Source organism: Gekko japonicus, unplaced genomic scaffold (assembly GCF_001447785.1).
Source record: "Gekko japonicus isolate JY-2015 unplaced genomic scaffold, Gekko_japonicus_V1.1 scaffold723, whole genome shotgun sequence".
NCBI classification, from domain to species: Eukaryota; Metazoa; Chordata; class Lepidosauria; order Squamata; family Gekkonidae; genus Gekko; species Gekko japonicus.
Genome location: NW_015165850.1, coordinates 248,265 through 275,221, shown reverse-complemented (window position 1 = coordinate 275,221; position 26,957 = coordinate 248,265). Strand labels below are relative to the sequence as shown.

At 39.9% G+C, this 26,957-nt stretch overlaps 1 protein-coding gene across 2 annotated transcripts in view; it reads left to right on the top strand.

The window, feature by feature from the left end:
- The window catches only part of UBR2 (ubiquitin protein ligase E3 component n-recognin 2), a 67,197-nt gene that overhangs the window by 14,602 nt on the left and 25,638 nt on the right, over nucleotides 1-26,957 (top strand). Inside the window, exons 5-28 of one of the 2 annotated variants that reach the window (XM_015411114.1) lie at nucleotides 417-547; nucleotides 3,693-3,831; nucleotides 5,035-5,097; nucleotides 5,825-5,945; nucleotides 7,650-7,757; nucleotides 8,865-8,953; nucleotides 9,927-10,025; nucleotides 11,440-11,603; nucleotides 11,689-11,788; nucleotides 12,251-12,379; nucleotides 14,396-14,579; nucleotides 16,669-16,730; nucleotides 17,880-17,990; nucleotides 18,561-18,626; nucleotides 19,375-19,497; nucleotides 19,606-19,669; nucleotides 19,859-19,983; nucleotides 20,586-20,638; nucleotides 21,383-21,485; nucleotides 23,210-23,258; nucleotides 24,332-24,486; nucleotides 24,597-24,699; nucleotides 25,680-25,789; nucleotides 25,886-25,966. In XM_015411114.1, the coding sequence (XP_015266600.1) occupies nucleotides 417-547; nucleotides 3,693-3,831; nucleotides 5,035-5,097; nucleotides 5,825-5,945; nucleotides 7,650-7,757; nucleotides 8,865-8,953; nucleotides 9,927-10,025; nucleotides 11,440-11,603; nucleotides 11,689-11,788; nucleotides 12,251-12,379; nucleotides 14,396-14,579; nucleotides 16,669-16,730; nucleotides 17,880-17,990; nucleotides 18,561-18,626; nucleotides 19,375-19,497; nucleotides 19,606-19,669; nucleotides 19,859-19,983; nucleotides 20,586-20,638; nucleotides 21,383-21,485; nucleotides 23,210-23,258; nucleotides 24,332-24,486; nucleotides 24,597-24,699; nucleotides 25,680-25,789; nucleotides 25,886-25,966 (2,532 nt within the window). Of the gene's footprint in view, nucleotides 1-416; nucleotides 548-3,692; nucleotides 3,832-5,034; nucleotides 5,098-5,824; nucleotides 5,946-7,649; nucleotides 7,758-8,864; nucleotides 8,954-9,759; nucleotides 9,859-9,926; nucleotides 10,026-11,439; nucleotides 11,604-11,688; nucleotides 11,789-12,250; nucleotides 12,380-14,395; nucleotides 14,580-16,668; nucleotides 16,731-17,879; nucleotides 17,991-18,560; nucleotides 18,627-19,374; nucleotides 19,498-19,605; nucleotides 19,670-19,858; nucleotides 19,984-20,585; nucleotides 20,639-21,382; nucleotides 21,486-23,209; nucleotides 23,259-24,331; nucleotides 24,487-24,596; nucleotides 24,700-25,679; nucleotides 25,790-25,885; nucleotides 25,967-26,957 lie in introns of both variants that reach the window. The other variant, XM_015411115.1, reaches the window with a different exon arrangement.

The following is a 26,957-nucleotide window of genomic DNA, read 5'->3' as shown; positions in this document are numbered from 1 at the left end:
AGTGGAACTATCTCAAGACTGCTAATTCAGTGGACTGTAGTTTATTTTTTGATTTGGCTCATCATTTTGGGAGCTTTAATAGAGGGGTGACTAACATTATCATAAGCCTGACCAACACCCCTAGAGTATTACATGCAATTATTTCAATAGTAGTGGGGTTTTTTTTATTAAATTGCAGTGCTGCCTCTCCAGGAACCTGTCTGAGGTAGCCTACAAAATAATAATAAAATAATAAAAACAAAGTATTAAAAGGTATTAAAATCTACCATTAGAAGGGCCAGCCCAGCCTAAAAACAGACTTTTGACAGCTTAGAACAACTATTTCCAAACTAAAAATAGTATTTAAGAAATCAGCACCTGTAATTAAAAGAAAATGCTCTCTTTCTCTGAGTAATTTTTGTTCTGTCTTATTTTAGGATCCTCTTGTTCACTTGTCAGAAGATATGATAGCAAGAGTTTATAATATTTTTGCTATCATGTTTCAATATGCTGTAGATATACTAACATGGGAAAAAGAAAATGAGCTGCCACCAGGTTTAGAGACACTGTAAGTAAAATTGTTATATTTGAGTTTTCAAGACTGGCATAAATGTTCATTTTCAAGGTATTAATTGCATCCTAATTCATATACTGGGCGTAATCCAAAGAAAGTTTGTTGTGCCTCAGTTTCATTTTAATCAGCTTGATGAGTATTTAATATTGTGCTTACCCTTCCGTAACCAGTTTCTTTTATATTGCAGTAGATATCCTTAACACTAAAAGGAATCTATATATCTAACAGCCAAGTTGCCCCCTCCGTGCAGATATCTAAATCTGCACATTGGGGGCACTTGGGGGGCAGAGAGATTTTCCTGCACACTTGGAGCAGTCCCCAGGTGTGCAGAAAAATCTGAAAAGTTAAAAAAATTGTATGGGGGATACTTAAATCCCCAAAAAAGTAAAAGAGCATTCCCTACGCATACGCAGAGAACGCACTTACCTTTCGGATCTGTGGTAGAGCCACGCAGGGATCACCGCCGTTGGTGCTGGCGGCAGGTGGAGAAACCTTGGTGGGCTGGTGGCTAGGAACCGCAGCTCTTGCCACTATGGGGGGGGGGAGAAGCCTGGTAAGCCCCGCAGCTAGGAGCTGTGGCCATTGTTGCTGCTGTCATTGTTGGCAGCGACGGAGGTGGGGAGAGAAGCCTGGTGGCTCGGAGCCACGCAGGGCTCACCTCTGTTGCAGTTTTGAGCGGGGGGAGGAGAAGCCTTGGTGGACTGGGAGCCGTGGGGAATACCCCCCGCGAGTATCGCGGGTCCACCTTCTTGTCTATATTCTATTAGCCAAGAGGCTCCCTCTGTGCGGATATTTATTTCTGCCAACAGAGAGCTCACTCTCCCGCAACAGCTTTTCCTACATAGTCATGGGCCTTCCTGAGTTTGCAGAAATATCCAAAAAGAAAAAGAATCCCTTCAGGGAGGATTGAATTCCCCCCAATACCTTTTGAAATGGCCTCTGCAGGGATCTAACTCCAGACATCAACGGTGAGAGATTAGAACGTGGGGGTGGGGGGAGGCTTCTAACTGTTTCTGTCAGTAAAAGAAGGGGGAGGGGGGAGGGCCGCTTTCCAGTTCTATTTTGGCCTTTCAGGGAGGGAGCCAGTGCCAGGCTGGGGAATTCCTAGGGGTTTGAAGTGGGCTGTGAGGAGGGCTGGATTTGGGGAAGGAGAGGCTGGGTATAATGCCACAGAGTCCACCCTCCAAAGCAGCCATTTTCTCCAGGGAGACAGACATCTGCTGTCTAGAGTCCAGTTGTAATTCTGGGGGGTCTCCAGGTCCCACTTGGAGTTTGGCAACCTCAGGCCTGGCAGTAGTCTAGGGTTGCCAGGTCCCCCCTGATTTGCATGACTCAACTAGTCCTGGCTGCTTGCGACTGTTCATCAGCAGCCACCCTATGAAAGCCAGTGAGGTGCAGCAGTTAGAGCTTCAAAGTAGGGTTCAGGACCCAGGTTCAGATCCCCATCTTGTGGTGGAAGCTGACTGGGTGATTTTAGACCAGTCATATACTTTCAGCCTAACCAACCTCACAGGGTTGTTGTGCAGATAAAAAGGAGGAAAGAATAATGTGAGCTGTTTTGGTCCCCACTGTGGAGAAAGACTGTAATTTTCCTAGGTAGGGGCTGTGGGGGAGGAGTGTGGAGACGGACAGCTGAAGACAGAGAGGCAGATAAAGGTAGGTTGGCTGTTGGGTGGGAAGGAAACTATGTTACCAACTCCAGCCTGGGAAATTCCTGGACATTTGAGGGGAGGATCCTGCGGAGGGTGGGATTTGAGAAGGGAAGGAACTACAGACCAGTATGATGCCATGGACTCCACCCTCCAAACCACAAGAACTCCACAAGAACTACCACTGCCAGCCTCCAGGCAAGGGCTGGAGATCACCCAGAATTACAACTGTTGTCCAGGTGACAGAGATCAGTTTCCCTGGATAAAATGGCTGCTATGGAGGGTTGAATCTGTGGCATTATACCTTGCTGAGGCTGCTTGCCTCCCCAATCCTCACTGTCCCAAAGCTCCACCCCCAAATCTCCATGAATTTCCCAACCTGGAGCTGGCAGCCCTAAGGTGAATTGATCACTGTAGCTTAGGGCTCTTTAGCTTGGAGAAAAGACGACTGAGGGGTGACATGATTGAGGTTTACAAGATTATGCATGAGAAAGAACAGGTAGAGAAAAGAGGTACTTTTCTCCCTTTCTCACAATAAAAGAACTCGTGGGCACTCCATGAAATTGCTGAGCGGTTGGGTTAGAACAGATAAAAGGAAGTACTTCTTCACCCAAAGAGTGATTCACACATGGAATTCACTGCCACAGGAAGCATGGGCGGCTTCAAAAGGGAATTAGATAGGCATATGGAGCAGAGGTCCATCAGTGGCTATTAGCCACAAGGTATAGATAGGGGCTTTGAGGCAAGAGATGCTCTGTCTTCTTGGTGCTTGGGGGGGCCAACAGTGGGAGGGCTTCTAATGTCCTGGCCCCACTGGTGGACCTCCTGATGGCACCTGGTATTTTTGGCCACTGTGTGACAGAGTGTTGGACTAGATGGGCCTTTGGCCTGATCCAACATTGGCGTCTCTTATGCTCATATGTTCTTATGTTAATCCAAATTCTGAATCTCTGATCATGCAAAGATTTTCAGTAATAAACGTGAATTCTGGAATTGAAGCACCCTTGTCTTATTATATATGATTATTAATTTTATATGTTTATAATGATTATTGATTTTATATGTTTACAATGTGTTTTACATTTTTTTTGTATTTATGGAAATGTTGTAACCCATCCTGAGCCCGTTTACGGGATGGGCAGGATATAAATGCGAAAAATAAATAAACATACAGCTTCAGAATAAAGAAGGTTTTAAATGACATCTGGTAATACAAATACAATCCAAATAGTGAAGCAACTTAGAGTATTCAGTGTCTGTGTATTATAGTTTCAGGTGAGTAGCTGTGTTGGTCAGAAGCAATAGTGTAAGGTTGTCAAACATTCATGAGAGATCTCCAGATTTTTATTGGCCACTTTGCTGTGTTGCTTTATAAAGAATCTAGTCAAATTACTCTTTACTGGAGCCTCTCTAAGTCAAGTGATGCCAGGGAAGATTCCTTGATTCATCTAAATTGTTATGAATACTAAATCCAGGTATTGTCTTTTCAGTGAGAAGAGCGATACTTACTACTGCATGCTTTTTAATGATGAAGTTCACACATATGAACAAGTTATTTACACTCTTCAAAAAGCTGTCAATTGTACTCAGAAGGAGGCCATTGCTTTTGCCACAACTGTGGACCGAGATGTAAGTAATTTCTTCAAACTCTTGTTGAAATGATGGGTAAAATTACTATGTCTGATGAGTTTAAAATACTTAAGCTTTTCAGCTGACTGATTAAAGGAATTGAGATGGCTGGGCAGTTATTAAAGCAACACTCCCAACATAGTTCAGAGCTTGATTGTTCTTGTTGAAATTGGCCCTCTTATTTCAAGAGCAGGCTCTTTTATACACAGTCTTGCCCCTCCTTTGAAAAGCATGCTGTGAAAGTTGGGACATTTTGCTAATTGGATGCCTTCCCAGGCTGACATTCTTTGGCAGTAAATTGCAAGCCATAATCACTGCAACAAGTAATTGCGTGCATCTCTGGGCAGTGCTCTTTTGAAGCACACCGTTCTTAACATCGTATACCCAAAAGTGTTTTTCAGCTCCTCCCTGGCAGTGGACCATAGGAGCAAAGCCTCCAATATTAGGACACTGAGTGTTTTTAAAAGTGACATGATTTTTCTGATCACATTGCTACTGTGAAAAGTGGAGAGAGCGCCTATAGAGTAAAATAAAGAGAAAATCTCAAATATGCCTGGGAATCAGTTAATTAGGCCCTGTGTACTTCAAATTAAAAGACTTCATTGGAGGCAATTTAACTAGCTTTTTGAGGAACTGCATGTGCTCATCTGATAAAATCAGCTGCCAATTGTTTAAGTCTAGCTGGATTGTGCTATGAGACTCCGGACTGACTTGTTAATAAAGTACTGTTTCAGTCCAATATAACACTCCCTACACTTTCTACTCCTATGTACATATGAACTGCCATTCCGTTGTCAGTGTTAGCCATAACATTACAGTTGCATCAGTGCTAACTCTAGTCATGGTTAACTTTTAGCTAGGGTTTGTTTAGAAACAAGATTCATGCTAACATTAGTGTAGATGTGATACTACATCATGGTTCATGTGGAAAAGTCATTGAGTGACCAGGAGACAGGATTTTCATGGGAGGGAGGCTGCAATCCTGTTCCCAATCTGAAATAAAATATTATTTTTATACCAGTTCTTAATGTACTGTTAGCAGACATCAGAGTTGATAGTTGCTTACTTTAGAGTACTATGACATTGTTTCATTCAAAAATGGGCAGTATAGATGCTAAAACTGTTACTTACTTTTCAGTGTAGTATTAAAATCTAGTGTTTAAAATTTGTTACACTTTTATTGGCCTTAAATATATTTAACAGGGACGCAGGTCAGTTCGCTATGGTGACTTTCAGTACTGTGATCAAGCCAAATCAGTGATAGTGGTAAGTAACATAGCTTCATTTTCCTTCACCAAGTGGCATCAATTTTAACTTCAGCATTCTCCTCTTATCTTTCTAAACTAGGAATGTACTGCCTTTTTAAAAATTGTGTGTTGAAATATTAAGGATATATTTTTGGGGGGTGAGTGACCTGTTCTAAAGGCTGATGGTTTATCCATTTTTCTGAATTATATCCCTTTAATTTCAGTCAGGGGGAGAGAACATGTGCTCAGCTCTCCAGTTGAAATCTTTAGGATGTATAAGGTGTAAGCTGTGCTCAGTTTAGGAATAAATCACACTGAAGTAACCGAGGCATATTTTTAAGTAAACATAGATGGGCCATTGGCCTGATACAACATGACTTCTCTTATGTTCTTAAGCAGATACTGATGTGCAGCAGTGTGCTGGTAGTCTTGTGCTACAGTCACGTATCTTAAGCAGAACAAAAATAGTACTAAAAATTGAACTCTATGTATAGGGGTAGACTAATTTCAGTTGTTCCTGAAGTGGTTTTCTATTAATGTTTTAAACAGAAATCCAGTTTTATATATTGTTGTGTGAAAAAGTTGAAGGCATGCAATGCTACTTCATTGGGACAATTTGCTGTTTAAGAACCCAGAAAATCAGGTTGCTATGAATTTTTTAATGTATGTTTTAAACAAACTGATCTGAAAAGTGCTGTCTGATTTGGCAAAATCTATTAATGTTTTGCCCCCCTTTTTTTCTTAAGAGAAATACCAGTCGCCAGACTAAGCCACTCAAGGTTCAAGTCATGCATTCATCTATTGTCGCCCATCAAAGCTTTGGTTTGAAGCTTCTAACTTGGCTGGGCAATATTATTGGATATTCAGGTACTGAAATTTAACACATTTGTGAGGTGGGCAACTTATATGATTGAAGGCTAAAATAGATCACTTCTTTGGGACAAAATGGTAGACCAAGATGCACAACCGTACTTTTTCTTCCACGATGTATTGAAAATGTGTATAGCTTTGACACTTGTTCTTGTGAATCTGATATATATAGTCCCCCTTGAAAGCATAATATCTTTGGATATAATGGTCCTCACATCAGAAGCTTGGAGTCTTAGGTTCTTGTCTTTATTATTTTTAGTGAAGTGGTTGTTTATGTTGCAGTAAGTCAAAACTAATTTGATTGGCCAGTCAAAATTGGACCAATTAATACTTTCTATTTTAGGTTTCTGCATGTTGGTTGCTGGCCTCAAAGGTGCTTGAGTTCCAAATTTGTTGAACTGGTGGATGATTTTCATTTAAAGCTGGACAGGGAATAGTCATCCCTGTTAATTTTTAGATCTATCCATTGATCTTTCTGTCCTTATGCATTGGTTAAAGCTGGTATTGGAGGACTAGCCCTTTGGTGGTTTTGGTCTTTTGTTTGTTTGGACACAATTTTCACTGGGAGAGTAGAGTCAGCAGTTTGGGATCTGAATTTTGGAGGGCCTCAGGGTTCTCTTTTTTCACATGTCACTTCTGTATTTATGTGTGGCTGCTGGATTGGGTCACCCAGAGCTTTGGGGTTGGATGCTGTCATTATGCAGATGCTGGTTACTTGTACATTTAAATATCTAAGCCTGCAGATGCATCTGTCTCAGTTCTAAAGAATTTTAGGGGACTGTGGTCAAGTGCCTAAGGCAGAACAAGCTGAATCCAGACGAGGAAGAAGTAATGCTGGCCAGAATGGCTGTGGCTTTGGAAGGATGGGATCTACTTGTTTTGTTTGGAGCAGAGTTGGTGCTTGCTGAATAGGTTAGGAGCCTGAATGTGCACATAGACCCAGCTTTGTTGTTTGAAAAGCAGATTGTTGTGGTAGCAGAGTACATTTTATTACCTGTGTTCTGTTTGCCAACTTTGTCCTTTTGTAGATTTGTGCAGCTTGGCCATGGTGATCCTTGCTTTTGTAACATCATGGTTGGTCTCTTGTAACACTTGTAAAATGGTCTCTTGTAAAATGGGGCTGCCCTTAAAGACAACTTGGAAACTTCAGTTAGTCTAGAATGCAGCAGCCTTGTTATTTTCAAGGGCTGACTGATGAGTGCACATCTTGCTTATTTTAAAACAACTATATAGGCTGCTAGTTCATTTCAGAGTTCAGCTCAAGGTGTCCAGTATGTCAGTTACAGTCCTCTAGTTGCCACCTTCTAGTTGTCTCCCCACTAATGATTGCTTGCTTGGCATCTGTCAGAACCTATTCCTCTTTAGTAATGCCTCCCACCTTGTCCAACAAATGCTCAGAGCAGGTGAGGGATGTGCTGTTACTCTTAGAGGTCTTTAGGACATGCCGTAAGGCCATTTTATTTTCTAGGACTTTTAATGCAGGTTGAGCTGCAGGTGTTTTTTTTGTGTGTATGGAGGGGTTTTATATAATGGTATTATATATAGTTATGACCTGAAAGTATGTCACTTTGAGCCACAAGGGAAAGGCAAAGTATAAATATTTTAATATAAGTACAACTTTTAATGTAAGTACAACTTTATGGCAGAAATTTGATTTCTAAAATAAACTTGTTTATTCTTTTTCTGTCTTAAAACACCCAGATGGTCTTAGAAGAATATTGTGTCAAGTTGGCTTACAGGAAGGACCAGAGGGAGAAAATTCTTCTCTTGTTGATAAGCTTATGCTGTCTGATTCTAAACTCTGGAAAGGTGAGGTATTCATGTTTTAAAGAAAAGAAATTAAGGTGTAATTCTACAGGTGCGCACTGCACACATACTTCCTCCATATAGCCAGAGTAGCATGGATAACCAATTGCAAGGCAACTAGCAACTGGGAAGAGAGGGCATGTACAGATCAGGAGATCTTTGATGTATAGAAGGCTCTAAGGTAGATGTATGGAATGCACCTTAAATAGGAAAACACTGCTCATAAGACCATAGGGAGTAAGGATCAAAGTGACACAGCATGCAACTGTGCCCAGTACTACACTCTAAACCAAACCGAAATTTGGCATCCCCAAAGAGATGGGACAATGAAGCTGATTGGCTAGGAGTTGCATTGGGTACTGCTTGATGCCCTGTCATGTCTTAACTCATTTCCTGTGCTGTATGGCTCAGTGTTTCCCTTATTTAGATACTTTATTTATTTAGATACTACAGTATGACTGTTGTAATCCTCAGTTTGCCATACACTATGGAGTTATACAAGCAAATAAACAGAATAATCTGTCGCACTGTACAAATCACACTAGAGACTACTGTCTTCTTATACGGTTCTGCTTACAACCAAAATTGCCACCATGCATAAATGACAACTACACCAGTTAAATAGTGACCTAATAGTCCTTGAAAATAAAAATCTCTACAGATTCACATCAATCACAGTTGTAAGTAGAACTGTATAAGAAGACAGTAGTCTCTAGTGTGATTTGTACAGCGTGACAGATTATTCTGTTTATTTGTATAACTGCATTTGCTGTATTTCTATTTTTTTGTGTTTGATACACTATGGAGTGGCTGCCATTTTGAATTAAAGAACATCTAAATCCTCATTGGGCTCTGAACTAATTTCACTGTTGGGGTGGGGGATCCTAACTGTGCAACCAAGGCCTTGGAGCAATTTTAGGTAGGGCCCTTGTCTCCAGATTGGGACCTGGGTTTGGACTTAAAAGACCCTCACCGATGATTCCTCTGTTTACTACTACCAATATTTTAAAAGTATTGTTGGTGAATGATGTAAAGCTATTCAAGAGTTTTTATTATTTTGTAATCATTGCTATTGTTTAATCATCCTTAATGCCTAACTTTTAAAAACAGGAGCCAGAAGTGTGTATCATCAGTTATTCATGAGCAGCCTCCTTATGGATTTGAAATACAAGAAACTTTTTGCTATCCGGTTTGCTAGAGTAAGTAACTTTACATTCATTGAGAAGTGTTTTTAAAAATATAAGCTTTAACTTTAGAATGGAATACATATAACTAAGCAGTAACCACCTGGGGCTCCTTATGTTTGTAAGAATCCTAGGGCATAACTGGAACTTCTTTGTATGCAAGGGCTTCCCGTTGAATGATGTCAGGTGCATTTCTACATGTACCGTGCATTTGTGGAATTGTCCTATGCACTAATGGGGAATGTAATTGCATGGGATCTCTTTGGGCACATTGGAGCATGCGTGTGTGTATATGTATACACACACACTGTACTTTGGGTTATAGCCTAAATGTGGAATTTTATATTTCTTTGTGATTTGGATGGCATATGTTGCCACTCTTGGCAACACAAATGAGAACAAATTCTTTTTTCTTTTCATTGTTATTTTATTTTAGCATGTATCAGACATGCTTTCGAAGCCTGTGCTTTTTGTGTTAGGGGAAGCTCTGATGTCCCTTAAAAAAAAAGAAGCCAACCAAATACTCTGAAAATAAAAATATAGTCCATTGCTCTCCAAAGATTGCCTTTGAATATCATCTAAATCTAATTGAATTGTATGTAACAATTGATACTTGCAGCACTTTTAATTAACCACCTTATTTATACGAGAAACTACTGTTGCTATAAATGTATCTTATAACTGGCCTGATAATTTGTAATGTAAGTTTGCTTTTCACTTTCTCTAAAACAATGCAGTTATAGTGCAGAATTTTCCCCACTGCAAACATTAAAACATCCAGTCAGTGCGGATTAGAGGTGAATTTCCCCCTTGTTGTTTAGAATTACCGGCAGTTGCAGAGAGATTTTATGGAGGATGATCACGAGCGGGCAGTGTCGGTGACTGCTCTGTCTGTTCAGCTCTTCACTGTACCTACTCTGGTGAGTAGTGCTGTCTTTTTAAAACTGATAGTTGGCACCCTTTGCCTTTTTTGCCTCCTTCTTAATAGAATTATGAGCGATTGCAGAATGATTATGTGAAAGATGACCACGACAGAGAGTACTCAATTGCTGACCTCTCGGTACAGATATTCACAGTGCCTTCACTTGTAAGTACTTAAATATTGAATGAAACACTGTTTTGGCTCAGAGCCCCATGCAGTTTTTCCACTGGTGGCTTATTCAGTCTCTAGTTTCACAATATTATATTTGTAGGTGGGCTATAACAGTTGCGTAGCAGAACTGCTATTCTGAAAAAAGCCACCGTGTAAAGAGGGGCTTGGTGAAATCGAAAAGATATATGATTTAGAGTCCTTTTAAGAATGGTTTAATATTTTCCATTGCGTGTTTTTAGTGCCAGGCATGTCTGCAATAGCTTCTCATGAGTGCCTGTGTCACAGTGGTTAGAGCCACATAAGAACTGCAGAGACCCAGGTACAAATCCCTTTTCAGCCAAGGCTCGTTAGGTGAGCTTTGACCATTTGTTCTCTCTTATCCTGACCTTCCTCATAAATGGGAGAAGAAAGAACCATGAATGCCATCTTGCGCTCCTAGGAGGAAGGGCAGGACAAAAGTGTGATAGATACTTATTAATATCCCTGCTTCCATGCTGTTGGAGAGCAAAGTGGTGTCATCTAATTCTCCAGTGTTCATGAATTGTTTAATACTTTTCAGTAAGAGATGAATGGAGGTTGATTGTGTATAAGAGCCTTGCTGCAACTGTCCAGAGGTCCACCTACCCCAGCATCCTGTTTCCCCAGGTAGCCTTGGAAATCCTCCAAGCATGGCTTGTAGGCCAAAGCCACCTCGTGGTTTCTTCCCCTGGGGCAACTGGTATTCAGTGATGCTGCCTTTAAATGTGGAAATTCCATGATCTTAAATACATTGCCTTGGTGAAGAGATTTAAATAGTCTGTTCTGTAATTTACCATATTATTGGCTGCCATTTCATAAGCCTGATTATAATCAGATTATAAAAACCATTAGATTAAACACATTAGTGTATGCCTGGGTTCATGTAGTCATTAGATGTAATTCTGACAGTCATGAAAAGCATAGTTCCTTGAGACAGACATAGCTTTGCGTAATCGTACGTTTTTCTTCCAAGGAGTTCAGAGGTACATGGGTTGGATCTAGCTCAGCATTTCCACAGGTTCAAGAACTTAAACCTAGACAGTGCTACTTTTGCAGCTCAGCACTCCTGCAGTAGACTGAAATGCCCCCTGAAATCCTGCTCCTGGGGGAGAGGGGCCCCCCAGGAACAGCATTTTAGACTGCTGTGGGAGGGGGAAGCTAAGAAAGTAACATTCCACTCGTGGAATTCCTTGTGTTTGTTGAAACATTACACTGGGTCCAACCATATACCTCAGACTCTATATAGGCCAAGCTATTTTAGCTGCAGACATAAAACTACATTGGACACCTACAGTTAACTCTTGAGGAAGCGTCTGTGTTAGTTGAGTCCCTTGTTCTTGCCAGTATTGAATGTTGATTAAAACACAACTTTTAATCTATTTTGACATAGGCTCGAATGTTAATAATAGAAGAGAACCTTATGACTACTATCATCTCAACTTTTATGGACCACTTACGACATCGAGACATACAGGGCAGGTTTCAATTTGAACGGTACACTGCGCTCCAGGCTTTCAAATTCAAACGAGTCCAAAGTCTGATTTTGGATTTAAAGTGAGTGTATGTATTTCTAATAATCAAGTAAAATATTTCCACATGCATATGCAAAAATAACCTTGTCGATTTCTTCTGTATTTAGGTATGTGTTGATAAGCAAACCAGTTGACTGGTCAGATGATCTGAGGCAAAAATTTCTAGATGGATTTGATGTCTTCTTGGAATTGCTTAAGTGTATGCAGGTTGGTGATTTTTTTTGTCACATGCTATGGTCTCCATTTTTAGTTTGCCAGAATTTTGCAGATGTTACTGTTATGTTTCGTTGTTTCAATCAAGGAAGAGGTAAGGTACTTTGGGGAGGCGCTGTGCCTTAGTAGTCGAGTATCTGCTTGACATGCTAGAAATTCTAGGTTCAGTCTCTGGTATCTGCAGTTAAAAAGGTCCAGTAGTAGATGGTGTGAAGGTAAGACCCGGGGGAGTTGCTGCCAGAATGAGTAGACACTGATGGACCCAAGGTCTGATTCAGTGTAAGACAGCTTCATGTATGTTTATGTATGGAACTGAGGCAGTTAATAGCTGCCCAAGTTTCAGCAGAACATGTTCTTTCTACAGTGTGTTTTAAGCAAGATTTGGTGGGTCTCAGTGCTAATCTGTCATCTTGTTTTTAAGCTTCTCTTAACCTGTGTGACTTTCTCTGTGTAAAGGGTATGGATCCAATTACCCGCCAAGTTGGACAGCACATTGAAATGGAACCAGAGTGGGAAGCAGCTTTCACATTACAGATGAGATTAACACATGTCATCTCAATGATGCAGGACTGGTGTGCTTTAGATGTAAGCTTTGTGTCATGCAGACAATCTCCAAATAGTTTTGAATTAGTAAAAATGTTTAATGTTGTTTGTAGGACATCTGCATGTGACTTCTCGATGGAAATGAACTATTGTTAGTTTTTAAATGGACCTTAAAGACCATGTGATGTTTTTCAAGCCTAGAGTTTGGAATACAAATATTCCAGAGTTTAATTTACTATGGAATCTCCCTAGGAGATTTACTATTTAGGAGATTTAATTTACTATGGAATCTCCCTAGGAGGACAAGGAAGAGAGCATTTACAAAATCTGTTCCCATAGTTGCTTCATCCCCTACTAATCAGAAGAGCAGGCCATAATCAATGTTTGTAATAATTTTTGCAGTTTCATCAGTATATAAGTGGGATTTTGAAAGCAGACTGTATAGCTTGTGTAACTTTGGCTACAAATCTGCTCTCTTTTTGCTGTTGCTTAGTATGTAAATTTTTGTAGGTAAACCACACAGTATGAAGGGATGGATGTTGTTGGCCAGGTTTTTAAGGAGGTTTAGCTTGGCCACTACTGATCTATGTTGTCCACACTGTTCAAAGTAACAAGTGTAATTGAAATCTTAATTCGAAGGTCAATAGTTTGGGTAGAAAAAATGCATAAAACAACTGATTTAGGAGTAGTGCTTGAAGATTTTTGTTTTTTAAAAAAACACTTTTGACCACAAGTGTGCAGTAATTTCCTTATATAATAAAGCTGATCTGGGGTGGCAGGATTCCATTCATTCCAAAACTGGTTCGCTCTGTGATCTGTCAGAAGCTGTCCCTATCCACTGGCTGCGTTGCCTGAGTCTCGCCTCCAATATTCTAAACAGTTTGCTGTTCCTCTCCCCCCAATTGCCAGTCAGAACACAGAGGTCATTTGCATATGTGGCCTGATTGGCCTTTCCCTCTAACACTCTAAACACTTTGGTTCTGGCTGTTGGGAGTCACTAAATGTGTCCTGAGGTAAAATTCATATCCCAGTCTTCTGTTAAACGGTCACTGGAGTTGCCAAAATACATATTCCAATCTTCCCTTAAATGGTCACTGGAGTTGCCAGTCTCCCTGTGGGGCCTGGAGATCTCCCAGAAATCACCTTGTTCCCCAGCCACAGAACATCATTTCTCCTACAGAAAATTTCCCAGCTATTACAATGGCTGCTTTGGGCAGTGGACTCCACCAAACCCTGGCCTCCCCAGGCTCTACCCCTCAAACCTACAGGTCTGGCCCTCCCCTTAGTGTTGCCAGCCTCCAGGCAGCACCTGGAGATCTACAAGATCAGTTCTTCTGGAGAGAATGGCTGCTTTGGGCAATGGACTCTGTGGCATTATACCCTGCTGAGGTTCCTCCGCACACCAAACTCTGGCTCTACCCCTCAAATGTACAGGTCTAGCCATCCCCTTAGCGTTGCCAGCCTCCAGACAGCACCTGGAGATCTCCAAGATCAGTTCCCCGGGAAAAAATGGCTGCTTTGGGCAATGGATTTTATGTAATTATACCCTGCTTAGATCCCTCCACACCCCAAACCATGCTCCCTAAGGCTCTACTCCTCAAATCTACAGGTATTTCCCAACCCAGAGTTGGCAACCCTGTAACTAGCTATGGAACCGCTTTCCAGACCCTTGGAACCCAGAAGACATGGCATAGGAGGAGGTGCTTCTCTACCTTCGCTGCCACTGCATAACCCCAAATCAACATTAGTCAGGGGTGAAGGGAACCATACCCGTTACCATGAGGCTGTCCTCCCATACTTCCCACTTGGGCAGCAAAATGACTTGAGACAGCCCTGCCTTATAGTTAGGCAAAAGGAAATAAACATGGCTTGCCTCCCTCTATTTTCCCCTTTCCTCTGCCACCCCACCGGCCACAGCTGGGACACTCACCTGGAGCTTTCTTCTAGAGCTCGTTGTATTTCTTCCCACAACGGGCCTTACTCCTAGTATTGTTATAATATTGAAGGCCTGTGTTTTCTTGACTGTAAATCTATTCCTCCTTTTTCCTTTTTTTTAAGGAAAAAGTGCTAATTGAAGCATATAAAAAATGCTTGTCTGCATTAATGCAATGCCACAGTGGCTTTGCTGATGGGGAGCAGCCGATTGTTCTCAGCATGTGTGGACACTCAGTTGAGACTATCCGATATTGTGTTTCTCAAGAAAAAGTTAGCATTCATCTCCCAGTTTCTCGTTTACTTGCAGGTAGGTACCAACTCTGTGTGTGTGTGTGTGTGTATGTTTTCAAGCACGGATATTTCACGAAAATTCAGAAGTTATGTATTTTCCTAGCTGTGATTTATTTGTAGGTTTTTTGGCTGCTGCCACAATCATACAAACTACAGCCTTCCTTTTTTTCTTAATGTAATGGACTACCAACGTTATGGCATGAGCTTGTGAACCTTTTCCTGGCCAACCCCCCCACCAGTGGCCTTGACACCACTTGGCATCAGGGCACCACTGCTATATTAAAATTAATCTGATTGGCATCTGAACAAATTGCTTTACATGGTATTTTGTGAACCTGTTCATGGGGTGGGCGGTATAAATATCAAATAAATAAATAAAATAAACCTGCTTGTTGCTGCATTCTGGTATTAGGCATGTCATCCTACTCATCTGAACCAAAATGTAGAAAAGCACATTGCTTTAAACTCAGGTGCCTGTTATCTTTGGACTGAAATCAGATTTTTTTGAAAGTGATAACTCATTAGATGTTTCATCATGTAAACTAAAGCTGAGGTATGAATTAGGATGCCAAGTTTGCAGCCTCTAGGCTATAAATTACAAGTGTAAGAAAAAGCGTTGCAAGCTCAGGGAAATTCATGCCACGCTCTTACTCACCCATACACAGGTCACAAAGCCTACCAAACACACAGACCAAGCACAGAAACCACACACCTAGCCACCCACCAAATAGGCAGCCTCCATTCTCCCTCCCCGGCTTCTTTGAGCTGTAACTCACATAGCCAACAATCATTTAATCTCATATTTTCAAAAAATCTGCAGTATCAAGGCTTTCTCAATAGCATTTTTAAAAAGATATTCCATCCCAGACAACCTGTTAGGACCTTCAGTGGATAATTCTCAGCTGAAGGACTGGATATTTAGAAACAATGCACTGATTGATCGTTCTTTAATTCTAAAATCTAGAGCAGTGCTGTGGTATAACTTATTTAAAGTAGATCATTTTAGGTTAGCTTATTTGACCAACATCTCCAACCACATTCTTATGGCGATCTTTACCTCAGTCTGTTTTCAAACTCTGCCAGAGGCTGTTCTGACCAGCTGCTATCTTCAAATACCATTGGACCAACAGGTCTGTGTCTGTGGATTGCTTACACTGGAGGACTTACCCCATTATATCTTATTTTGCCTGTTATATACTAACCCCAGGGTTAAAGTTTTGGCAGGAAATTTATCTACCATAAACTCATATTTGTAGGCCAGCAGATTGTATTCCTACTATCCGATAATGATGTGCAGGTATCCTACAGAGTCTCTCTGTTTGCATTTGCAGTAAAGAAGTTAAGGTCTGAGAGGGTATTGAAACTTGAAACTGTAGTCTGTTAATTTTTAATCTGTTTTAATCACAAATTTTTATATTCCATTTGTATGGCTTTATTTATCACTCTATTATGTGTTTTCTCAATTTGTAATGGCCTATGGCTATATACAGTAAACTATTTGACTGACTTAGATGTAACAAATGAGCTATGTATTGTGCCCCAATAAGCTGCTGGCAAATCTTGTTTTTATTCCCAGGCCAGCCAGAAAAATATGGCTTGTTCAGACTGCTCAGGCTGAGAGATTTACAGGCCTGGAAACAATTTAATATCTTTGGCTGTTTAAAACAAGCTTACAAATATACAAATAAGTGCTTAGAGCAAACATAAAAGGAAAATTGTGCTCTGTTCAGGCTGGTAGAGATGTCTACTTGTGCCGAGAATGAAGCACAAATTTATAGGGTATTAACTGCATTCAGTTCCCTTTTATCCGAGTTAGTAGTAGCTCTTGCTGCTTGTGTTGCAATAAAACATTCATGAAGCGTCTATGTGTGAGTGTGCATGTGTAGGATAAACTGATATTTTTGTTTGTCTAGTTTCTATTTGAAATTGATCTTGCTTCCATGTTTAATCCTAGCGAAGAGCTTGTTTTTTAAATATCCAAATATGAGAATGGTACTTTTAAAAAATCTTACCATTTCTTCTTCTTTGACAGTTGCCTAGGTTTCAAAGTAGAAGAACTGTGCATATTTTATTGCTGTACAAATATTCTTCTTTTGTTAATACAGGTTTGCATGTGCTTCTGAGCAAAAGTGAAGTGGCATACAGGTTTCCAGAACATCTACCTTTGGTTAGTAAGGATTATGTAAAGGTGTTGGAGTTGCATTGGAAAGTGTCCGTATGTGAATGGAAGGCACTCTCACTCATAGAAGAATCTGTCATTTTCACAGCTGCTCACTCAGACTGCAGTCCTCACACTGGTTCTGAGAGCCTTCCCTTTTTTATTAGTGGCTGCAGAATATGGGAGGGGGCTGCCTATGGAGTTCTGCTTATGGTTCTGTAGAACTAATTCAGTGGGTCTCTAGCACTAGCTTATTTCTTCCTTGAATGAAGTTGGGAGGGGGCAGTAGCTCAGTGGGAGAACCTCTGCTTTGCATGAAGAAGATCCTAGGTTTAATCCTCAGCATCTTTGGTTTAAACGATCAGATAGTAGGTGAAAGACCTTGTCCTGAGAACCTGGAGAGTTACTGCCAGTCTGAGCGGACAGTACTGACCTTGGTGGACCAGTGGTCTAATTCAGTATTAGGCAGTTTTATGTGTGTTCATGTATGCACTCAAATTTAGTAAAGTTGTCTTGCCTCTCTATATATGCGCCTCTTACATGTATCAATGATGACTGCCTGTCCTGTTGCAACTGGAGGAGGAGGGAAATGCCTTAACCATGACTGGCTTGCTGCAAATGTTGCTCTATCATGGTTAATGGAAATAATGGTCCTCTTACCAAGGTTAATCAGTGGTTTTCATACTGATTTTCACCCATGCCTTAAGTATTTAGTATTTAGACATATCCTTAACCATGATTAAGGAAAACAAACAACACATAGAACTAGGAAATCAGAATAACCAGGTAATAATGGGTTGTAAAAGAAACCGTTAACTTTTAACACTACATTTGAAGGAATGAACAAGCAAAATTAGCAGATGATCAAGGAGGAAAATAGCCTCAAGTGGTATGACTAGTAACTGAAATTCTAGTTTGTTTATTTAACTGATAGTTCAAAGTAAAATTGCTTATATTTATAACAAGACAGTTGCTGATATAAGCAAAAATGTGGAATAAATGAAGAGTGATGTTAGGAGGAGAACAAACTAGTATGCAATACATGCAGATTTTCATGAGGGAGAAGGGTATTCTTCTCATTTGCAAACATCTCTTAAGTCCTAACCTTAACTTACTTCATGTCTAATTAACTGTGTGTGTTATGCTCAATCAATACAGAGTGAACTTAGTCCACCTATGCTAATAGAGCATCCCCTGCGATGTCTAGTTCTGTGTGCCCAAGTACATGCAGGGATGTGGCGAAGAAATGGGTTCTCACTTGTTAACCAAGTAAGTCTTAAGTGGAAAATCATTGCTCACTCATTTTCTTGTGCGTATGAGAAACTCATATATAGGGGATAGTTGCTCTAGATAAGTAGATAACTTGAAAGGTATCTCATGCTGTGTTTCCATTATAATCATCTTTGAAATCTCTAGAATAGTTTTATTGAGTCATGTTGTCCAAGACTTAGAACCAAATCCTAATCCTGGTTACCATGTTTACGTCTTGTTGAACAAAAAATGCTGAATGTTTCAGCCATATGTATCTCTGGTGGCAGCCACTTATCTTTTCATTGAACCAGTTTTAATTCCGAGAGTAGCTCTGAAGTTAAGCAGTCTTGCATGTTCATGTCAACAGAGACTGATCAGACAGCACCACAGTAGCAACATTATGTCTCATTCTTTTATGTCAGTTCAGCAACACTCTTCTTTCTTAGTCCTTCTGTGATAGCCTTGTCAGGCTTTATTCTCAAGCTTCTCATCAATGTAATTTTCCCCCAATCTGGTAAATATTCTGCTTCATATTTCATATGTTAAATGTTCCGTTTATCAAACTTTGACTGTCACCTTCCCTCCCAGATATACTACTATCATAATGTGAAATGCAGAAGAGAGATGTTTGACAAAGATATAGTAATGCTTCAGGTAACAATGTTTAACATCAATTTTTGATACTTAAAGTATGTCTTTCCTAATAGCTCAGTATGTCTGTAGTTATGGTAATTTGTATTTTGAGGAGTCACTAGTTACCTTGCAGAAATTGCAGTTTCCTAGATTAATTTGTGCTCTTATTTTGGAGGTTTCTTTAAAAACCCTTTTATTTAGATGTTTAACTATACCAGCTTTAGGCATATATGCATAGTTTCCTTGTATCGGTGATTCAGTGGTAAATCCAGGGGATCTTGGAAGCAAGATCTGATACTGCAGTAAATATGTTTTCCCAACCTGAATGCAAGAATGGTTCATTTCTATGACTTGTACTAGTTTACATTCCTTTTTTCTTTTTTTGAAAAAAACTTTGTATATGTGCAGTGCCCTTGGGTAAAATGTTTTGTTACATTTCCTAAAGTTGATCTCATTATTTGGGTTCATAAAAAGTAGTACATTAAGTCGTAAGAAGCAGCAATTTAAAAAAATTGAAAACTGAAGTGCAAACATAGGGGCTGTAGTGAGAACAAAATTGCACAGGCTATTGTGTGAAGTCCCTTCCTTCTTTCTAGGCAGAGCTTAAACAAGCAGTATGATTACAAATTAAGATGAATATTACATTCTAAAGTGGTACCCCAGTACACCCCATGTTTCAAGAGCAAGTGTTGACCAGCTTATTTTTAACAAGTGTAAATACATCTTTTATGTTCATCCTGCCCATATAACATGTATAAAATTTCTTTAGACAGGTGCATCCATGATGGATCCAAATCACTTCCTGATGATAATGCTGAGTCGTTTTGAACTTTATCAGATATTTAGTACCCCAGATTATGGCAAAAGGTTCAGCTCTGAGAATTCCAATAAGGTCTGTTAGTCTATTAAAGTTATATTTTCCTTTTGAAGTACAGCAAATAGATAAAAGCACCTAGAAAAATATTTGCAAATCATTATTAGTATTCTTCTTTCCCCCTAGGATGTTCTTCAGCAAAATAATACACTGATTGAAGAAATGTTGAACCTAATTATAATAATTGTTGGTAAGTTTGCTTTTATTTCAGTCAACATAATGGGAATTGGGTTTATTTTTATTGGGTTTGAGTTTTATTTTGGGTTTGAGTTTTATTTTTATTGGTTTATGGACAGGAAGGTTAAAATTGAGATTATAAGAGAATGTTTAATAAAAAGAATTCATCAGAGTGTGCCATGATTATGTTTGTGTTTTGCAGGAGAGAGATTTGTCCCTGGAGTAGGTCAGATCAGTGCTACAGATGAAATAAAGCGAGAGATTATCCATCAGTTGAGCATCAGACCCATGGCTCACAGTGAATTAGTGAAAGCATTGCCAGAAGATGTGCGTATTATAACATATGTTGAGTATAACTTTCATAAGTGGATGGGAGGCCTTATGGGGTGCGGTAACGCTTGTGGTTTTGGGGAAAGGACCATTCATTTCTGATGGTGGGCAATGAGACTTTGATGAGACATAGTTTCTTCCCAGCCAATATCCTTTTAGGGTTAGTTCTGTGCTCCTTCCTCATCACCTTGTATTTCTGAAGAAATGTCACCTAGTTTGAATTTTTTAGCTTCCTGCAGGCATGCTGCAGTTGTTGTAGCCCAAATGCAGTGGGAAAACTTATTGGAATAAGAAAGACCAAGATGGCATGTGCGATGCTTTGGTCTTTTGTGACTGCCATATTTCAGCTGGGAAAACACAACCAAATAGGGTGTGTGTGTGCAATCAGATCACAAATAATGCAGCCACCTTCACAGAAACAGTTTTGAATATTCGTATAGAGATCATAGTCCTAACAGACTTACATGCTTATCCTTCCTTCAGATTGTATAGATGATATGGTTATGTAAGTGATTCGGGAGGATATATTTGGGAAGTAGGCACAAGTAATATACGCTTGTAATAATGCATGATTTTCTGTTTCCTTTTAAATTATGCAGGAGAATAAGGAAACTGGAATGGAAAGTGTGATTGAAGCAGTTGCCTGTTTCAAGTAATGTTTTTTCATACAACCCTTTTTAAAAGTGTATAAAATAACATTGTGTGGCCAGTCAGTATCACATAAGACTATAGTTGTGTTCTTAAAGCAGGGTATGCTTTTGATTGCAGTGGCTCAGTGGCAAAGCATTTGCTTTGCCTGCAGAGGCCCCAGGTTCAGTTCCCAGCAACTCCAGGTAAAAGGACTAGGCAGTAGGTGATGTGAAAGACTCAGGCAGAGGCCTGAGATACTGGAGAGTGCCTGTCAGACTTGAGTAGACAGTACTGATCTTTGATAGGCCAATGGCCTGATTCAGTATAAGGCAGCTTCATATGCAAATGTTCATATGCTCAAACCGCCCACTTTAATAAATGTCATCTTTAACAGAGACAATATTGTGGACTGTAAGCAAGTGGTCAACTTTGACCAAACCTCTTTCTTTTGTTTACACAAATCTGTGAAAGGTAACATCACATGGAAAGAAGGCAAAAGAAAGCTGTTACAGTTAAATTTCTTATATGTTAAATTATAAATCAGAGTAGCTGCTGCCTTGCTGTCTCCCCTTCCTTAACCCAGCCAAGAAGATGATATTAGGAGGTGCTTCTGGTCTGCTAGTAAAACCAGTAAGCCTTGCTAGCACTGCCTAATAGACCCCATTCTGAGTTTCTAAAGGGTTTGTTGTTTTTACTGCCTGGAACTTCTAAAGTAGCATTTTTCAATTATGGTGTGAAATTCTAATGGTTGTATTTTATCTTTTAGGAAACCAGGATTAACAGGCAGAGGATTGTATGAGTTGAAACCAGATTGTGCTAAAGATTTCAATTTATATTTTTATCATTTTTCAAGGGCAGAGCAATCTAAGGTAACTATGTGAATTGAGTATATTTAACCATAATATGATAGGATTCTCTTAAACTTTCTTTGTATTCAAGGATTTATGATTTACTGAAATCACTTATTTGGTCTGACACTGCAAATCCTTCCTGGATGAACCCTTGATAACAGCTCTCCTCAGACATAACAATACCATGGATAGTAATTATGGGAACATGCCCTGACCTCCTCAAGCTTGGTCCTTCCACATCTTGCATGTGGCTCAGCAATTAAAGCCTCACGCATTCTCAATAGCGCATAATTTGTTTTGTCCAAATCTGATGAAAAGATTAATTGTAGATTTTCACTTTTTCCTAAAGTGTGGGTTGGAATCCTGGTTTATAGGCACACACAAAAAAGTTTCAGATGAGGAAAGACAGCAAACTGTTGTTTGGGAATTCTAAAGTCTTTAATTATTTAGCCATGGATGACTGCTGAGGGTGGGAATGGTAATACAGAAGCCTGAAGTTTACCAAAGATCATTTCCATAAAAAATCTGTGGTGGAAATCCTCAATTGTACACAGTTCCCCCTTCCTACACTTCCCTTTCCCTTCATGCTTGTTGCATTTAGTCTATGTGACTGGCCCAGATTTCTGTGCAGAATTAATATACAGTCATAAACTTTCCTTCCTGCACTATCTCACTTCCTATGATAATGTGTCTTTAGAGCTGTCTGTATGCTTCATGGGAGCATTGAAGTTCATATTGAGCATATCAACACTACAGTGCTAACTAACAATGTGACTTCTGTGAAGGAAGAGAAGATGTGGGGATAGGAAGAGTTTTTGGTATTTTTGGCCACTGTGTGACAGAGTGTTGGATTAGATGGGCCATTGGCCTGATCCAACATTGGCTTCTCTTATGTTCTTATAGACTAGACTCATGAAGGACTGAAATGAGGATTGTGGGCATGCAGGGAAACTGAATGAGAAGTGTGGATCTGAGGGAAAGAGGGGCACTTGGAGAAACCTGAGGAAGATAGGATGAAAGCTGGACGGGGGGATGTCTCACATGAACCAGTTGTGTGGGATATTAGCCAGGAAGAAGTGGATAGATAGGGGAGTTCTGGAGGCTGGGGGTTGGGGTCCTGAGACAAGAATGTAAAGGAGCTAAACTTTGAGTATTGATGGAGCAAAACTATCAAGTATTTGGCTTGAAGTCTGATTTGAAAATTTTGTTCCTTGTCAGCTTATGAATTTGGAATTTTATTAAGCATGATCTTATATCTTTTGGAATGTGTTGAAAAGTCTAAGAAACCAAATATGCATGTAGCTGAAAGGCAGAAATACAGTGTGAGAGTCAAATGGAAAACCTAGCCCACAACTTCATCTTGCAGTGTCCATGTTGCTTGGTGCTGTCATAAAATTCTGAAAATAATGTTAGGAATGCTAGCAGATAAAGCTGCTTACATTAAACATAGCACTAATATATTTGATGGCAGTGTCATGCTTGTGGAGCAGTAATATTTTAAAATCCTGCTGTAAACTGAAGGCTGGAACAAACGTATGCTTTGAAATAAAAACAAAACCTTTTTTTGCTGTCTTTAGTAATGGTGCAACCTCAATGGCAGGATTATTACCGCACCTATATAGTGGGATGAAATACAACATAAAAGTAAATTACATAGAGCCTCTTAATTGTACAGAAGTAACATTGGTTGTATTCTTGTGAGTCTTTGGAGTATAAAACTTAGCTTTTTAATTTTTTTTAAGGCAGAGGAAGCCCAAAGGAAATTAAGGCGACAAAGCCGGCAAGATACAGGTATCTATTCTGTTATTTATATGGGTGTACCCCATAGTTGCTACTGTTGCTGCTGTTTAAAATTTGTTTCCAAAAAACCTGATATTAATATGTATGGTGGAGCTGCTCTGTTCATTTGTTCCAATGAAAGGGGCTAAGGCTCAGTCCGAAGAAGAAAGGCAGATGAACCTAAAGATAACATGCCTAATCAGGACTATCTTTGTAGTTTTGGCTTGAAAGGACCATTAAATTTCTGCTTGAAATTACAAGCATTGGCAGCTTTTATTGCTTAACTTCAGGATGAAGGTGGATATTAAACATCTCAATTTTGTCCCTCTATTTTGGATTGTGTACCTGAATCAGAAGAACTCCCCTCCTTTCTTCCCTCCCAACTCCTTTTACTGTGACTTCTTCCCAGGACAGCTCAGTACCTTGGACAGTGTTGAAAAAGCATCCTGGCGGGAGGTGGTATAGTGTGGGGAGAGATTTATCTGCTTGCCTCCTGGCTGGCTGGCATCCACCTGCTTGGCCAGTTGTGTCAGCAAGCCTGGTGCCCCAGTGGCCATAATAAGCTTCATTGGGAAGGTAATTTTGCTCCTAAAAACAGATGTGTGTATCCTGTCAAAGAACCCAGAAGTTTCAAAGTTGTCTATATGCTCAGAATAAATTTTGTAAAATATATCATATGGGATCAAGTGTTATGGACTTAACTGGTATGATTGTTCCTTCCTCATGGTTGGGTCTCTGACTGCGTCAGTTATGTTTGGCTGACTGAGGTTGCATAGAGGAGCAGATTACATGCCAAGTTCTCATTAGTTCCATTAGCCCAATAGAAGTATGTGATCTTCACAGGTAATCTGTCCTTCCCATGTGATATAATTCTTCAAAGTTATCAAACCAGCAGTAGTGGAACCCAGCCATACTGAATTGGTAACCAGGCTGTAGAACCTAAACAATTCCTCTTGTGTTGAGCCTAAAAATGACATCTATTGGTTTGACTTGAGAGGCCTATGGATTCTGTTATTCTGTTATGTGCCATGAAGGCTGCTATACCAAGGCTGTACGATAATTTAATGACTTCATTTCTGTTCCAGCGCTCCCACCTCCTGTTCTTCCTCCCTTCTGCCCTCTGTTTGAAAGCCTGACCAATATTTTGCAGTGTGATGTCATGTTGTGCATCATGAAGACAATACTGCAGTGGGCAATAGAACACAATGGATATGCCTGGTCTGAGTCCATGCTGCAAAGGGTGCGTTTAAGCCTTAAACTTCAGAAGCTGTTGGTTCCTGCATGAATTGGTGGTGGAAAATAATACTTCTAAGATACAAATGAATTCTGAGCCTGGTCCTATTTTCTTAGGTTTTTCACTTGATTGGAATGGCACTACAAGAAGAAAAACAGGACATAGAGAATGCTAATGAAGATAATTTGGTTACATTTACCTTCAGTCAGAAGATCTCAAGTAGGTTCATATTCTCAAGCACAGTGCCCCACATTATTTTTTGATAAAGTAAGGCAACGTCTCTAGCACTTCATTTTACTGTTCTTCTAAATGAGAGTTGAAAAACAAATGGTGAGATTTCACCTTTTCCGTGTTTCTGTCTTTATTGCCGTGATTGAAACTATAAGTCCTGTATAGTTAACATAGGGGAATTTCAGACAGCCGATATGTTCCGTTTCAGGAACTGTTCACTAACGGTTTCTGTACTGACATTTCAGACAGAACCGTTTTAGTAACAGTTCCCTAATGGAATATATTGACCCTGTGTAAAATGCCCCGTAGCGCTTCCTCCAATTACGAGGTTTTCCCATCTTTTTTTGCCTGCACGAGCAATCTCTGTCTTTTTTTAACGTTCTTTTAAGAGCGCTATAGCGCTACAACACAACACCAAAACAGCACAATAGGAACCCCATTGGAATGCCTGGACCACTGGAATACATGAGATAACTACAATCTGGGGATGTAGTTATCTCATGTGATGTTTTTAAAGTACCATGCCACATTTCTGGGACAGTGGTGATTTTTAGAAAGCACAAGTATCCTGAGAAATAAACTCTCTTTCGAGCATTGGTTTGCTGTGCTGGATTTAATCTAACAAAATAGGTTTAAACAAATCCACTATTAAGAACATAAAAGTAGCCATGTTGGATCAGGCCAGTGGCCTATCCAGTCCAGCACTCTGTGTCACACAGTGGCTAAAACCCAGGTGCCATAAGGAGGTCCACCAGCAGGGCCAGAACTCCAGAAGCCCCTCCCATTGTGCACTCCAAGCCCCAAGAATACAGAGCATCACTGCCCCAGATGTAGTGTTCCATCTATACCTTGTGGCTAATAGCCACTCATGGACCTCTGCTCCATATGTTTATCCAGTCCCATCTTGAAGCTGTCAATGCTTATAAGTTTGTATTGTGAGATGTATTCTCTTTTCTCATTTGTAACAGGGCCTGGTGAGGCACCTAGCAGTTCTCCTAGTATCTTAGCTATGCTGGAAACTTTGCAAAATGCACCCCATCTAGAAGTGCACAAAGACATGTTCAGATGGATACTAAAGGTAAATTGGTGGTGCATTATTTGCCCATTTTTATGACTGAAAATTTGTTTTCTAAGCACCACATAATAACAAAGGTTTTCTTTTCTTTTTTTTTAGACTTTTAATGCTGTTAAGAAGCTAAGAGAAAGGTCTTCTACAAGTCCGGTATCAGAAGCTGAGGGAAATATTATGGAAGAGGTAAAAATAACGAAATGAAAAAAGGTGGTGATTTTGAGTTATGTAGCACATACCACACACTGCACATATACTTGAGTTAAATTGTTCTGAATGTAATGTGACACACTTAACTATTATGCCTGAAAGTTCTTATACTTTTTTCTGCATTGGCTTACATTATTCCAACATTGACTATGTTAAACTGATCTTGTAAAGTAAAGCGAGTGGGTTCATCAACTGATCCAGCAAAAGAGGAAGACCCAACACAGTGCAAGCATTTTGTACACAAGGCTCTTCAGTCTTTAATCAGAGTGCAAATGCCTAGAAAACTGGGCTTAGTTTTTTAGTAAAAACTATTGCCCCAAAGAGTCAGTGCTCAAAACACATCAAGGTTTTACAGTAAATATTGGCATGTTCCACTTTAGGTTATGCTTCATGTTGTCATAAATATATTTGCCTTTTCTTGGATGGTGTAGATCAAGGATTGGGGGAGACAGGTTTGAAACCCCATTCTGTCATGAAAGCTTGCTTGGGGAACTTTGGGCAGGTAACACAACCTTAGCCTAACCTACCTTGTACGGTTGTTGTGAGGGTAGAATGGTGGGGAAGAAAAAAATGAAAGCTGCTTTGGGTTCCCATTGGGAAGAAAAGTGGGGTATAAATGAAGTAAATGAACTATATATTATGTTCAGCATGGCAGCAGCCCTGTGCCATAGTTCCTCCCTTCCTTTTAGCATTTAGACAGATTTAGCTGTGACATGATACCACACTGTACATTTTTGCTGCTTCTGCCAGCGACCACTAATAACATCTACATAATGAAACACATGATATGTTATTGTGACACTGATGTGAATGCCAGAACATTAAAAAGAATGGAGAGAGTTCAATATGTAGCTGTTCTGAGTGGGAGTCCATGTCAAGATTAATATCTAGCTCATGATAACTGCTCAGGTGAATCAATAAAATGGCTTTTCCTGTTTAAGGTGGTAGCATAGCACAGTCCATAGTA